The sequence below is a fragment of the Aplidium turbinatum genome, chromosome 3 (assembly GCF_918807975.1).
Source record: "Aplidium turbinatum chromosome 3, kaAplTurb1.1, whole genome shotgun sequence".
Lineage (NCBI taxonomy): Eukaryota > Metazoa > Chordata > Ascidiacea > Aplousobranchia > Polyclinidae > Aplidium > Aplidium turbinatum.
In genome coordinates this window covers 11,031,647-11,048,109 of record NC_137474.1, presented here as the reverse complement: position 1 = coordinate 11,048,109, position 16,463 = coordinate 11,031,647, and the positions used below count along the sequence as shown (strand labels likewise).

General features: G+C 36.9%; 1 protein-coding gene across 1 annotated transcript; it reads right to left on the bottom strand.

Moving 5' to 3' along the window:
• Positions 1–347: 347 nt before the first annotated feature.
• LOC145767224 (uncharacterized) lies at positions 348–16,453 on the bottom strand. Its single transcript, XM_082579011.1, has 7 exons — positions 16,337–16,453; positions 15,679–15,842; positions 11,709–11,815; positions 3,388–3,516; positions 2,962–3,107; positions 1,158–1,436; positions 348–946 (listed from the first exon to the last, which is right to left on the bottom strand). Exons 1-7 carry the CDS (start codon positions 16,365–16,367, stop codon positions 753–755), a joined length of 1,050 nt encoding a protein of 349 aa, XP_082435137.1. The 5' UTR covers positions 16,368–16,453; the 3' UTR covers positions 348–752.
• Between the last annotated feature and the right edge of the window lie 10 nt (positions 16,454–16,463).

Sequence of the window (16,463 nt, the reverse complement as noted above, 5' to 3'; positions counted from 1 at the left end):
AACAATTAAGCCTCGAAATTTAACTTGCGGAAATCATCTTGTTTACCACCTTGCTGCTGCTTGCCGTTGCCTGTTATTAGTTCTAACTTTGTATGCTTGTTTATTTTGTTTTCTCGATATGTTTCTCATTTTTTTCTGCTTATTTGTACGAGGGTGTAAACTGCACTTCGTCGACCCTGTAGTCTTTCGCTGTCATCCTAGTATACCAGCACCATATTCAAAGTATTTATTTCTACATCTGTGTAGTTTAACTAATGCATACGTGCTGCATCAGTATTTCTTTCTTTCAAGGTTTGTTTCACTTCATAAACTGCATTGAGAAAATCGACAAATAGAAGATTGCTGTAGCAAAAACGTTTGTAATTGTAATTAGTCATTATGAAATTTTGCAATACAATTGTTACGCTTTTACATGTACTATATAATCAAATACAATTCTGTCATAAGACATCGTGCTGATGGTCTCGAGCTAATTGATCGTACAGTGACATGATGTAACAAGGAATACGGATAGAATGCTGCCTCACAAGATAGTAGGTTGGGGTTAGTACACAACAGTTTTCAAAATTGTGTTTTAGAGATAAAATTTGTGATAAAATTATTTTCTGTCATTGTAATACAAATTGAAGAGTGTTTATAAATGTATTTTAAGCTATTAATTTTATAAAAAGTCTACTTGAATCATTTGAAAACACGTTTTGTAACGTAATTATATGCAACTCCAACATTTCCTTCATTAAACAGCGCACTGATTATGACTCATACGACGTCCCACAAGGTGGAGGAACGTCAGACGGATCATCACATCTTCCATTTCTTTCGTCGAAGACTGTTCCATCTGGGCACGAAAATATGAAGGGATCCATAGTGGAGAATATACGTACATAAAATGATGTGCAGTCGCGACTGATCGGTATTCCATTAACCATTCCTTTAAATTTCTCTTCTAAAATCAAAACAAGCATAATTATTCATTTGCATGTAGATGGTGTTACAATTGGCAAAAAGTAGGATCCAACAACTGGATAATTGTTTTACACAAACATCAAGTGTAAATGATGATGTATATTAACAATTTAACAATTAACAATTTTTCTTTTAGTTTTATTGTCAGGCTGGGATTATCGGATCAGCTGATGATAGTTTACGTAGCTCACCAGCATATTGAGCTTCTTCTTCGCTCACTCCTGGTGTAGGCTCATTATTCGGCCAATCGATAGTAGGTCGGGGTCTTGGAGAAGTTTTCGTCATCATGTAAGGTTTACTGGTACTTGATGATTTTGCGGTGGTAGTTGACATTTTTGAAGACATAGAAGTGGTCTCGGAATCAGACGAATCGTCATCATCCGTTATTTCTATGTCAGAGCAACCATAGAATTCTTCTTGTTGTCCTAACCCTGGGCCCGTTTTATTACCTTCCGTGCCCCAAGTATAACCTGTAATGAATGTAAAAAGTAACAAGTGCAAGTTAGACTTAGCCAAATAGCCTGATCGCTCTAAAACAGGATATCAGCAGTCTAGCGCCATTTTAACACGTTTTTACTAGGAGGGGACCATTTTTGTGTGGGTGCCCTAACAGCTCAGGGTACCCACACAACGGCTCAAACTAGCCTCTCAACGGCTCTGGCCTCAGGCATATGTGTTTACTTGAGCTAAGTTCCTATGAAGCAAAGATCGAGCAGTTATTGAATTTTGTTTTGTGGAACTACACTGTTTACAAAGACGAAACATTTTCTTGGGCTAAAAGCACTGTATGAAAATTGGTCTAATGTCTGAAGAAGATTTCAAAAAATTGCCCAGAGTTGGAAAACGATAGTTTTAGAGACTTGCCTCGAATAAAGTTAGAGACTTGATAAAATTGTGTGCCTACAAGTTCCCACCGCTGCTCACAGTTGCATATAAAACTAAAGAGTTAATTGCTACGCCCAACTTAGGAAAATACATTACACACCCTTCAGACCACTAATGACTGGTAATGAAACATGCATACAGACATTGTGAACCACAACCCAACAAGCAATCTATGGAATAATATGGGACATCTTTATAAGTGATTTGAAAAAAAATGGCCACACTGTCTTTTGGATGCCTATTGACTTGTTTTCGTTAATTTCTTACAAAGGAAAAAAAGCAATCAACTCTGAATTAGACATGGAGCCCATTGCGGCTTCTCATTGCTCCGAAAAACTTGTGTGATAAAATCGAAAAAACCGGTTATCTTTCGGATATCTTGTTCCTACAATAAAACTGCATTTTTAAACATACACTACCAAGTGACTAAGACTTAGTTAAAGACTGAAAATGTTCGATTATAAAAAAAAATGATTCCAAACACACTATTATAACATGTTTGATAACGATATTGATGTGAGAGAACTGATTTATTTATAAGGTGAGCTGTATACCATATAGATAAGTTGTAATAATTTATTAAAGAGCTAACAGCCTGCATTTTTTGTGGTGGACCGAATCCGGGTGGCGTGACGTAAGTTTCTCAACTGTGGTCTATACTGTCAAGTTTAAGCTTAGGTTTTATTAAAATAGTTGCTCGTAAAGATAAAAACATAACTTAATCTGCTTGATTTAACCATATTTAGTGCCTTACAAAGAGATCAGAAAGGAATTTAACCACAATTTATGCTTGGTTTTACATAGGAATTATTATGGAATTTGAGCTCTTTGTAAGAACATTTTCACATAAGTTTTTCAATTTGTAATAAAAGAAGATTGTTGTCGATTTATCGTGAATAAAGAACAGTGTTCAACCATTCATCCAAGCATTTTTTTAAAAAAACAACCACAATAATAAAAGGTATAATAGTAAGGTATATTGCATTTAATCTTACAAAATATAGCCTACCCGTATTCGAAAGTTTCAGCGTTTAGCTTTATTTATTATAGTCTGCATAGCAATCTACTGTATCATGTAATCAACTTTGTAGATAAGAGAAGCTACTATACCTGTAATCCATTTCCATTGCAATACACATTGTTCACAAATCACATTGTCAGGCAGTTTTACTTTAAGAGAGTGTATTTTTTTAGCTTTGGATCTCTTTTTTGGCAAATACCATTTCGTGTCTCCATTTTCAAAAACTAAAAGATGCCTGAAAAAAACATTTCATGCTGAAAACCTACATTAAATTCAGTTACTAGTCTCTAAAACCCTTTACAGCCCGTTAATTTCACTCTTGTTTGGCATCATGAGAAGGTTCTAAAAAACTTTATTCAAATAGATTCTACATAGTTTTGAAGACTATAGTAACTGAATTTGATGTAGTTTGTTCTGTTTGGCTTTTTTACTTAGCATTGAGCACTATTTTGTAGTGTATGTATTGTTTGAATGAGCAACTACATGGATAGGCTACAATTTCTTGCAACACTTACTTGTCCAAACAATCATGGGTGATTGGGATCTTAACATTATTCCACGGGCACAAACGAAATTCAAAATATCCTTTGTGTGGAACAGTAATTTCAACCTTCACGTTTATGAGCTCTCCTGTTGTGTATTTTCTGAAAAATAATTTAGATGGCAGGTGATTTTACTATTTTTTGTGTAAGTAGATCCAAAGTGACGTTGAACTAACTTACATAAGCTTAATTGAATGTTTTTTGTTTGATTTTTTTAATTTAATTTCTTGTTCTGCCAACTATTGCCAGTAGAAGATAAGGTAAGCATTTGGTCAAGTGCCGCTTCAATAAAACAACAAAACATTTTAGATCTTGAAAAAATTTCTCCCTTGCTTCACCTTACTACAGCATTACATGAATAACCTTCTTCTTCTGTTTTCTTATAGAGATCTTTACTTATATTACATTTCATTGGGGTCGGAAGTCTATATATTCCTCTAGCAGCCACTTGATGGTAAAGTCCTCCAGCGTTGACAGGCCAATCGTCCTTGGTGGAGTGAAAGTCGGGCAATGGTAGAGTATGTGGTCTGCGGTCTGTTCCTTTGCACCATAGTTGCATGTCGCAGATGCTGATAGAACCACCTGCCTATCAAGGATTCGAAGCGCAAACGCCCAAAGTATGTGCAGAGGCAATTCAGCCGTACCCAGGTAGGTTGGCTGAGTTTTTTTCTGATGGCACGGGTCCAGCGTCGGGAGCAAAGAAGTGGTGTCTGGAGGTGTTGTGTGTCTACTCCCCTTTTCAGGTGTTAGTGATCCGAGATGAAGCTCTGGTCCAGCAAGGATTATAGCAACAAAGGGATTTCTTGACTTGAGGCGCTTTTTATCGCCGGTCTGGTGATGTAGCTGTGGTGTGACTCTAGTGATCGGAGAGCCAGGTGAGAGTGTGTGCGGCTAAACAATTTTCTAAGTCTTGGCTCATGCGAGTGACCTGTTCCACAGTTGATCGACCACATTGAAAACCTGCTTGCTCTTGTGGTAAGAGTGGGTCGATGATTGAATCGACACACTAATGGATGAGCCCTTCGATGTTTTTATAAGAGTTCCATAGGACTGAGATAGCACTATATAGCTCCTACCATCATCCAGATGCTTGTTGAATGTTGGGCTTTGGTATGGCTATGACCTCAGCTCTCCAGATTTGTAGGCAATTTTAGGTGGTGCAAGCAGGAAGAGAGGAAAGCGTGCAGCCAAGATTTCACTGCTTTGCCGGCGTGTATCGGATGAACACTGAACATATGTGATCTGGTTCTGGTGCTTTTCCTGACAGTAAGAGATTTAAAGCATGGTGAAATTCTTCGAGTGTGAAGTCTCAAGATATATTTACTAAGGTAGTATTGGAATCTTCTACAGTTCAGAACTTTAGAAACATGTTTAACCAGACGGCGTGCTGCGCTTTTATCTTTCAAGGAGTATTCCCCATTCTTCACAAGTTGTGATGCACTGGTATTGGCTCTAATGGGGCGTTCTCTAAGCGTTGTCTGGACCTGCCAGTTAGCCTATAATCTTGGCTCATGCCTTACGGCTTGAGTAAGTAGAGTGGATGTTTTAATTTAACGCTCTTCTGATGCCTCTTCCCGTCGCTCTCGTCTGTTGCGAACAAGCCTTGTAATCAGTTTGCAGTTTGCTGGCCGCTAAGTTTGATACGTGGCTAGTAGAGGCTTGTGTGGTGCGGCAGAAATCTTATCATTCTTTATCCTAGCAAGCTATAGCAGTAGAACTTTCAATCCATGGTTTGGTAACAATGGCTGTTTGTGACGTTAGTTTTGTGTAAAAGTGTTTTTCTGCAATTGCAAGGGTGTTGAAGAATGCAATCTAGTGTACAATTGCACATTGTCGTCAACTAAGCCACAAAATAAACTTTTGGCTTTCAATAAGCAGCTCTCCCGTGATTTGTCACAACCTAATATCCACCATTTTCAAGTTTTCGAGATAAACGACTTTTTGTGTTTATAGCTGTAAAATTAACAAGGTAAAACACTCGAAGTTGACTTTTGGAAGGCTGGAGCGGACAACCAAACAAAGTTTTTAAGAATGAAAGTTGAGCCAGGTGTTTGTTTGTTTATGAAAATATGGCGTATATTTGGTTTTGCCAGATAACTAGTTATAAAAAAAAGTATTAGGTTTGTACGATAAAACCTAATATATACTCTCGATGTTGACTTTAACCGCCTTATTGGCTTATTTAATGTTATGTTTTTGTATGATAAAGCCTCGTATAAGCTAAATGTTGACTTTGACCTCACTATGTTGGCTTTGTAAGCCTAAATCAAACCTAAAATACCGGTAAGCCTCTGGATTTCTCCAAGAACTGGGTATCATTTCATCACTGTAATCTCTAGATGACTTTGCTGATATCACAAAAGCCTGCTAGGTTAAAGGCTATCGCTGACTCAAAATTAGTTGCTGGTAGCCTACTTAATAACCATGCCTTCATTTAAGGCAGAGGTGACGAACCTGCGGCCCGTCAAAGAGTTTTGTGAGGCCCGCAAAACGATTTGACAATCGCTCATGCGTTAAAGACAAAAGACATCTCAAAGCTGTTTTATGCATTCACTGGTACACCTTTCCTTTGCTATTTTCTTGCCCTAAACACTAACTTTCAAGGTTTAAAGTTAGAAAATAGGAAAGCTACAAGGCAAAGTTGTTAAAACACAGACACTATTCGCCAACTTCACCTTGTATTTTTGGTCGATTCCAATCTATGACGTCATAGAATTTTGACAAGCGCCAAGTTGTGTGGCCCGATAACTCATGTGTAATTGACAAAGTGGCCCGCGACCGCAAAAAGGTTCGCACCCCTGATTTAAGGCTACCGTACTACATTAGCTCATTGGCTACACAGCATCTGGGACGGTTGATCAAAAATGACCAAACACACTGAGTAGCGACGTACTCCCGGGTCTCTGCTTTAAAATCTTAATAATCATATGCTAGCTAAGTTATTTAGCGTACCGTAAAGTCAAATGGCGGTGGGATGGCGCAACGGATAAGGCGTTGGCTTTCCAATTATGCAAACCTGGTTCGACTCCCGGCTTCAGCTGGTTGTTGAAAAACACCGCTCACCTCTACCCAGGGTGTAATAAATTGGGTGGGCGTAGTTGCTGAAGTAAAGGCGGGCGAGAGAAAGGAACTGGCCACCCTACACTCTCCATAGTGCCAAAGGCTTAGTATAATGAGAACCTTATCTTCTCATTCCCCAAAGCTCAGTATCTGAGTATGGGACCTTTACCTTTAAAGTCAACTAAGCCATCAGTAGCTGTTCCCGACAATTGTTCACCAAATCAAACGTCATATAAAAACCGTTATGGTCTACTTAACCTAGCTAGCATCTTACGTCATGGAAATTGCTAGAAAATGTCCAAATATTGCACCATCGGTCGTAAGACCTGATGAAATATTGCATTAGCCGCTTGAACACCTGTTTGAATGACTTCATAATTGTCTTTCATTATTGCGTCACAGTTACTGTCTACGTGCATTTGAGATATCGCAAATTATTCTAGTCATTCGTAAAATTGTTTGTTGGAAGTCAGTCGCATATTTAACTGTTTGCTTGGTGCTTGCTAGCTGGACAAATTTTCCGTCTTTTATTCAAGTAATCTGTTCTGTAGTGACAGTTTTAGAGGCGTACGGTGTTGCGTCTCATTTTCGATAGCCGCGGGCTAATTTTACAGGAATACACTTTTGAATAGACGTTTCAAAAGAGTGTTTATTTTTCGGTCATTACATGCAGACGAACGGATTTGGGAATCTTATGTTACAATTTTCCCACGAAGAGATTATGGTTTACCGCTGTGACCAGTAGCCTACACCAGTAGGCTTCGAAAAATCAAACTGATCGGCGAGACGTAAATGATACGGCATTTAATGAAAAGAAAAGCTAGTGTGTTAGGATGGACATTTTTAGGCTAGCCTACATAATTAAGCTTACTTAGTGCTTGACAACATTTTCGCCCAATCTACTTTATCAAACGCTTTTAAATCCGCTTCATGCAACTCAAGAGATGTAAGATGTTGTGAAATACCTTGCTGCAATTGCTTCTGAAATTATGGCTGTCACGTGACGAGATCCTGTTATGTGATTGGAGTAGATGAATATGTTAGGTTTCAGAAAATTATTCTTGCACAAATTAGAATATGTTAGGTTTTACCCACCAATTATCTCGAAAACCATACTATATTAGGGCACAAATTTTTGTCAGGAGATGCATGAAGTCTTTAAACGTAGAAAAATGCAAAAAAGTCATTTTCGACAAAATGGCGCATATTAGGTCTACCAAAATCACGGGAGAGCTACACAATACACATTCTCCTCATTAATGCGATGAAAAGTAAAATGTGATCCACTCTATAGCGCACCCAGCATGGGGCTAAGGGGGCTCAAGCCCCCCCAAACCCGCCACCAAAAATGAAGTTTTTATATGTTCCCCATTTATACCTTTTGCCTACAGGTTAGATATCAATAAGTACCGGAGGAATAAGTAAAATTGTGACATCGTAGATACAGGGTCATCAATAAATTAACGTTACAACTGTATTTAACAAAGGCTAGACAATTTTTGAGTAATAAACAAATAATCATTGTCAAATAAATAAATATTTAGGATAAACAAGTTTTACTCAGTGTGTCCGCCATTTGCGTCAATAACAAGTCGGAGACGCTTCGAAAAAGACTTGCAAGAGTCACGAATAACTCTTTGAAGTATTTTGGTCCATTCTTTTTTCAGATTAGCCTTCACCGCTTCCAAACTTTGGTGGTGTTTAGTCGAAACGTTGCTCTCCAGGTAAGACCAGATGCCAAAGTCTAGGGGTTTCAGGTATGGGGATGAAGGAAGCCATTCTTCCTTGGAAATTAAGAACGGCTTATTGGCTGAAAGCCAGTTTTGCGCTCTCTTAGCTCCATGTGAAGGGGCAGAATCTTGTTGGAATGATCAATTACATTTTTGAAGTGTGTTTTGCCCAAGGCAACAATGAACCCTCAAGAATATCATTTCGGTAGTCTTCTTGGTTCAATTTCACTCCTTGATTCACAAAAATCAATAGACTTTTTCCTGATTCGATGACTGTGGCTCACACCATCACTGATGCCGCCACTTGTCTCCGAGTGACTTGCCGGGGTTCCAAGTCACCATCTCTTGACCATAGACGATCATTCTGACTGTTAAAATGATGCTGGACATCAAATTTCTTCTCATCGCAAAACACAAGGTTTGGCAGCGTGCCCCCTCCTTCAATGCGTGAGAGCAGAATTCTGGCTCTGGAAAGACGTTTCACAATGGTATTGGCAGTTAGCAACTGTTTCTTCATGTGTTTAAATGGGCTCATCTTCAAATCCTTCTTGAGAACTGTGAACATGGTTCCATAAGCCACGTTCTCCTCGATTTTTGACATTTCCAGTTTTCTTTGTGCTTGTTGAGAGTTCTTCAGACCAACATTCTGTTAATTTTGAAGTTTTTGCAAATATCACTCCTTAACTTGCCCGATTTGAAGAGCTCTACAATAGCCATTTTTTTATTCAAATTTTCATTCATGGCCTATAAAATTTAGGCCTAAAAATATAAAATTAACAAATATTCAATTTATTAACATTGCAACGCTAAATATTGATGATACAGTTGTTTGAAGTTTTAACGTTAATTATTGTTGATGAGTGATGGCCCTGTTTTGACTGTGCGATCATAAGTGATGGTTCGCTCTGCCTCGCAGTAAAATATTTAAATCAATATTTTTCCAAAAGAGCTTGAACGCTCCGCTGGATCCCTGGCACAGGTATCGGCAACCAATGGATTATGGGCCGTGAGTGCCTTTAAATATTAATCAAAGGGATGGGCATAGGCATATTGTCACTGTCACTATTGTCGCAAATCAGTAGGCCGACATTTCTGAATTAGACCCCCTAAATTTTTTTCTGGGTGCGCTACTGGATCCACTTAACCTTTTGATTAACGTATGATGGAAAATAGAAAATAAAGTCGTTTTAAAATCTAAAACATGTAAACTTGTTTGATTTTGATTTGTAACTCAAACGAGAAAAATCGGAATAAAGTTGTACAAGTGATGTTAAAAAGGATGCAGCAAAAAAGTTTAAAATCCCCTGCTCTAGCCCAATAACATCGCCCAGCAATCGTATCAATCACATTCTTTTGGTCTGAACACTTTATCTTGATGTAAAAACTCGGTAAGTTTAGCTAATAAGATTGATAGGCCATGAAACTAACTTCCCCTCTACTTACTGCATGTGTTGGTTCAACAGAAACTTTTTGTGATCTCGCGCTGAAAAAGAATTCATTAAGATAATGCCATTTTCGTTCTGAATGGCACCCCATCTTAATACGAGCTGTTTTCGTACGCGGAAACCACGTCACGGGCTATCTTAGCCCCGTGTTAATTAAGCGCTAATAACGGGAGCTATGAAAATTACAGAACCAAAATATTTTACAAAATGATAGCCATGTGTATTGTGCGTATAGAAATTAGATTTTTACCCAACAGGTTTATTGAAATAAAGTGTTTGAGATGAAAAGACGTCAGAAAGTCGGTTCTTATTTTACTTTTCCAAAAATAGCTTCAAAATTGAAATTTTTAAATTATAACATAAAGTAATGCTAAACTAAACAAAAAATTACTTTTTCTCATAAACATAAGGCATTTTTGGACGTTTTTACATTTCAAAGTAATTGCACTAACATTTATATTGCGCTTACATTAAATTATATATATCTAGTATTGTACGAAAATGTCTAGTCACCTGAGATGAAATGCTTATTATGAAGGGCGAGAAGGTAGGAAAATTCCCAGTGTAGGTTTAAAAAATTCGCAAACAACAATTTCGCAAACAACAAAAACTAAAAGTCAAGAAATTTTACATTTCTAGCCTATCTCCTTCTGAGAAATATTTCACTAGCCTACTAGAGTAGGGCGTCCTCATAAAACCACGTGTAGCAACAGATACGGTTAAACATACAAGAAAATAGGAGTGTCCAAGTTTTCTTGTGTCTTTTTCAAGTCTCACAACTAACATTTTGCTTTCCAGAGAGTTGAGGTAGGGGAAGGGAAGGTAGTTTGATACACTTTTAACATTTTTGCCTGTTAACTGAAAATTACGTGACACAAACTATTGATTTTAAGCTGAAATGAAAGTCTGATCCCATACACACTTTTTAAAAACATTTTCACTTTTCTATTTTTGTTACTTTTTTTTAATTGAAATTTTAAAAACGTCACTCAAATGTATCAATTTACCTTCCACGGAAGATAAATTGATACACCCGGAAGGTAATTTGATACAGTAAAACTAATACAGAAATCCCTTTTGACAACAAAGCAATAAATGAAAATTTAATATGTGGTTGGCGTGCTTGGGTGCAAGGATGACTGTTGAGGACCATGTGTGCGGCGAAGCTTCTGCAGCGGGATGGACATGGAAAAGGTCATTGGCTGGAGTTCTTATTCAAGGGGGGTGCTTTGCGCTTTTCTCATTTTTTGAAAGCAGATAGCGTGTAAGCCTACAAAAGCCCATATAATTGTTGTTTCCCAAAGTAGCAGTTCTTGTTAATAAAGAATAACTTATTTAAATCAACTAGATCAATGACAACATTTATTACAGTCACAAAAAAGAGTTTAATACACTGTATCAATTTACCTTCTCCACATGTATCAATTTACCTTTTTCAAAAAAAGTTTTAAAGTTCTGATTTTTGTATGCTTGGATGCACATTGCAGAAAAAACGTGACAAGCCCTTGAAGCCTTATCAATGAACCGTCAAATGAGTTTGGTTTCATCTTTCAGGAGCTTTTCTTTAATTTTCCAGACGAAAATAATCATGAGTTAAAAATTTTACGAAAATACTCAAAAAACACACTTTTACAATTTTATGCCATAAAAGCACGAGTTAGCTGCATGGTGCAATTTTTGTAGGCATTATTTTCACAGATCTTCCACCTAATGACAATATTTTTGACTAATATTTTTTGTACATTTCTGTAGGGGGGGTGTATCAAATTACCTTCCGTATCAAATTACCTTCCCTTCCCCTATCGGTTCAGCACTCCTTCATTTTCGCCAGCTACGTCCTTGATTGTTTATTAAACTTTATATGATATGACTGGTTGATGAGAACCTATACAGAATTTTGAAGCTGCGGTAAAACCTTAATTATTGTGCAGGCCATGCTGACATCCAGACGAGATAGCCTATGTTCTATGAATCCACAACCGGATTTCAAACTTTTTTTAGCTTTCACCCATCTCAACTTTTTAGCCACACGCTACTTATCATTATTATATTTAGTTACCCAGCAATTATTCCCAACGCATATTTTCCTCCAGCCTCGTTTTCTTTTACTGCAGCGTCGTATGGATCTCCACAAACACCACAAACGCCATTGTTTCTGACTTGGTTCTGAAAAAGTTTTGAAGATTGCCTTGCTCATGGAAATACCAGAGATTTATTAAATCACGTGATGACTAACTGCTTCGTAAGGAAAGTGCTTTAAACAAAAGTGCTGCCAGATGTTATTTCTGAATTTTAGATAAATTGATATCTTCAAGTTTATAAAGTAATAGTTGTTTAAAGCTTGCCGTTCAAAACCAGCCTAAAGTTGGAAGTTGTAATTTGTAATTATACTGCTGCATCTTGCAATAAAATTGTAAACTTAATTTTCAGAACTTAAACTAAAAAAACGTGCAGGTTTAGCAAGTATATTACTAAACATTTGAAAACAAGAAAATTTAAAAAAACTGAAAGTACACCTCAGAAAATATACATAGCTTTTAGGCGTTGAAGCCTGCAATTTTTTTTCAAATCTTAAGTTTTTTGTCTAGAATAGATTATATTTGCAAGTATTGTGATACAGTTATTTGATGAGTAGATAACGAAATCGCTTTAGATTGATTAAAGAATATTTTTCACAATTAAGAGTTGGGTTAATGCTACTGAAAATTAATAAATCATTATTTTAAAAAGTTTGAAAAACATGTGGCAACTCTTTCATTTAACACTTCTCTTGTCAGATACCATAGCCTAATTGGTCATCCTGTACTTCTATGAATCCCTGGGAAATGCGTATTCCCAAACCAACCATAGTTGATTGATTGATTGAATCTTTATCCTCGGACTGGGAAATCTTCTTGCAGAGCGTAATCCTGGCAGTTTCGCATACTTGTAGAGGCTTTGAATCACTGAAGCAGGCCCGGTCACCGAGATTGACAGAGTGAAGTTTCCGATTATTGAAGTCATGTTGCCGGAAAATTTTTCCATCAATTAGATGCCGCTGAATGGAGAGTAGTCCTTAATGTGCGTTGCTCAAGCACACACCGAGGTTTGAACCAGCGCTGCTTGATCTTGAAGCTTCTTCGTTCCAGAAGTCAAGCGCTAACCAACTGAGCTATCGGGGCGGACTGATTATTATTATAACCTATAGATTCTACCTATAGATTAATAGTTCTAGATCATTTTTTGTTTGAGAATTATTAAAATAAAGTTCAACCAGCCTCATGTTTAAAAAGAATATATATTTCGCTACATAATGAGCATCATAACCAGTGTAGGTATCAATAAAACTTCTCTTTTCTCCACCTCATCTGTCGGGGCCACTACGCTTAGTTTCAATTGCCAATCTACCAATCTTTTGATACTTCAAAAGTTGTCTCGATATATTACGAATGACTGGTACTGACAGAAGTTTTAAAGTCTAGCAGCGCCCATGTCTCCATCACGTGACCGTAACACAGCTACGCTTGACTCCTATATCTTTGGGCGCTCCCACGAGGAAGAAAAGCTTAGCCACAAGAAAAAATTAAATTTTTTGTGGGAGACGAAAATAAAATAAAATCTGGAGCAATGGCTCAATTAGTAGGTGTAAAAAATGATAGGTGGGAATGTATTGTACACCTTACTCACTGGAGCAGTGTAGACGCCAAACCAACGTGCACGGACGCCCACTGGCCAGACGTTGGGGCAGATTCGCCCGGTTGGGTCGGAGGGATTAGCGATCGAAGTGCAGATATGACTAGGCTACGTTACCAGGAAAAATATAGAACAGTGAGATGAAACTTTCGAGAGGTGAGGTTGCATCGAGTTAATCGGGAAATCGTGTCTATCAACGTGTTAAAAACAATGCGAGGTTGATCCGAGCGGGCAAGAGCAGCATATCAAAACAAAGGTAGTGAGTGATATTCCAAAATATTGAAAGATGAGAATATATCCAAATTATTTAATCTGTATCCAGTGTTGTTAATGATATTACGTAATCGATAGATGGTATGATTCCATTCACAACATGCAATCATACTTAATTCATTCATTTATTATTTTTTTTATTGATGATGATTATATTCTTCATTGGGCTGCAGCTTGCTGATAAAACGACAATTATTTATACATAAATTGATAATGGATTTAACATATTATGACGTCACACCATTACTGGCAGGTTGTGAAGTTTGCTGTCTTGCGCGCTCGGATACTTACTGCAAAGCTTCTACTGTTAGGGAATTGAAATTCTGATCACTGGAGTCGTTTCTTTTATGACGTAGCCCTTCGACGAGTGAGTCCGGCGTTCCAAGCTTTCCAGAAATTTATTCTTATGGACTCTTATCGACTCTGCAGCCTTGGCGGCAATTACTAATATTAAGGCACTGTTACTATGATATGTGTTCAACAAAAGTTCATATGAACTGTCAATCTACTGTGGTCATTGCTTTCACTTTAAAATTGAAAAAGTTTCTGTATTGGTCATATTAAAGACATAAACTTCGTAAATATTTTTTGTTCACGTATAAAAAATGATTCAACTTATGTTTACAATTCTGTTTTGTAAATTCTAAAAAAATGTTTGCTTTCTTTGACCCAATTTTAGATGTTCCAAATGTTTAGAACATCGTCGTTAAAAACACTGAACTGTAATTCCGCTATAGCCGACTTGGGTTATTGCAGCAAATCAACCAGACCAAGAGTTGCATGTGGTCTGAAAATAAACTAATATATTATATGTGAAATCATATGCTTTCTCTTTTTTTGTAGTTTTTGTATTTTTGTTTGGAGCATTTATCTGACCGCAAATTTTTGAACTTTTTTGATAGCAGACGACAGTATCAAAGTTGCCAGATGGGTAAATAGTGCAATAAACATTGATATAATACTGCGAAAGTTGAAACTATACTTAGTCACACGAATGAAAGCTTCCTATATGAATCACATAAACTTTAGTGAAATATGATGCAGTTCAAAGGCAATCAAGACGCAGTTTAAAGACAATTCAAATACTGTAGAATCCTTATCCGCGAACTATCTTCTCAGAGTCGAGTGCGTTAAATAATAGTGTTGTTAATTGTTTTGTTTCAAACTGCATGCTATTCGTTACTTGTTCAAAAGTAAATTAATGCTTATAATTAGAATTCAAATAGAATCCTTTATTCGGATGGAATAAATAGAAGTCAATTTTCCGCTTATCTATTTGAATAAGCTTAACTGAAGATGATCTAGCTACTAGCTGATCGAAATCGATTTTTAGCTATTAATGATTGAACTGACTCGTGTGAGAATAAATTCCTTTGCATTGCAGTTCAAAGATGTTCTTTTTCAAAATAAAAAGCATAAAACTAGTTGTAAATTTTGTGACTTTTTCAATTTTGTAATTACTAATTACCTTTAGCCTTGGGTGTAACTTTGCGATTCTATGCAAAGTACAAAAACGATTGATATGAGTTAGGCTATAGCAACAGTCACTAACTTATTGCAAATTTTAGGCCAGCAATCTAGTAGTTAAAAGCAACGGTTAGAAATTCCAACCAGGTTGCTTAGTTATAGTAACATTTTTTTTGCAGCTTCATTAATCAAAAACTTCATTTTTTCAAGTACCTACACAAAAAGTGACCTCGATCTTGATCTTGATTTTCAAGATCATGTTGTTTTGGTGATCTGATGTTAATCTTCAAATTCACCAAACTGGTGATCTTGCCCATCTCTGCCTATGCTCTTCAAATTAAATGCAATTATGAAGAAAAGAGTTGATTCCTAGGAAGCGTTTTCTGCAGGTGGTTATAAAGTTTAAGTCACTTTCCGCTGTGGTTTCATTTCTCAGCTATTTCAATGAACTTCGCTCCTACACGCATGCAATTTTAAGACTACGGATGCTCAACAGCATGAGTTATTCAATGTTTTTGTTATTACAGCTCATCCAGCTAACATATTTTTTGAAAAACAGATTTCTTATGACGTCACAGTAGCCTACAGGCCTATAATGTTTCACTGGGGAGTGTCACCTGTCTCCCACCACAGTTAAGTCCTCCATCATTGAAATTTGCTTCAATTTTGTCGCGATAAGGAATCAGCAGTGGATTCTTATTTTTGAACCGAAACAAGCTTGACCGGCTTGGGGGATCCACGAATCTGCCATGACCATGTACTTCGACAGCCAGGTATGATACTGTAGTGAAACAGAACGTTGTTTTTGCAAAAGCTTTACTAAGTGTGTCGACTGAAACTAAAATGTTTGCTCGATATTATTTAGTCGATTTCTGAGATCGGCAATCCTTGTCATGCGAGATGATTTATAAAATTTTAAGAGCTTATATTTCAGTACTAGTGTACTACATATGTTGTCTAACAATAATTATTATACTTTTTATGCAAGACTTTTTTTAAATTTTTGTCTTTTTTCATTTTTTTTTAAATCTAAATTAATTTCAACGACTCCGACTCCGGACACACCAAAATCCATTCGTCGTCGACTCCACAGCCCTGGTATTTTCCAATTTTCAGTTACATTTAGTTTATGCACCAGAGGTCAGTAGAAAATTCAAAAAGAAAATTGGTATAGTTTTACATTGTATAAGCAGACTACTAACTAATCTTACAAAATCGTGTTATAAATTACGTTAGACAGGCCTACGTTAGCTGCATCATTAGCAACACACTTACCAAAAATTATTAGGTAGGTTGTGACAATCATTGCGTTTTTTCAATATAAAAGCCAACCAATTGATAGCCGATAAATCTTGACTCTCAAGTCCTCGCCCACGTTGTGTTTGAGAATCTCGTTTACAGA

Excerpts from the sequence above, each read along its gene's own strand:
- LOC145767224 (XM_082579011.1), bottom strand. The coding sequence starts at position 16,367 with ATGATTGTCACAACCTACCTAATAATTTTTG. Across the intron at positions 1,437-2,961 it reads GCAATGGAAATGGATTACAG|GTTATACTTGGGGCACGGAA; the intron begins GTATAGTAGCTT and ends CATTCATTACAG. Across the intron at positions 947-1,157 it reads AGAAGAAGCTCAATATGCTG|AAGAGAAATTTAAAGGAATG; the intron begins GTGAGCTACGTA and ends TTTTGATTTTAG.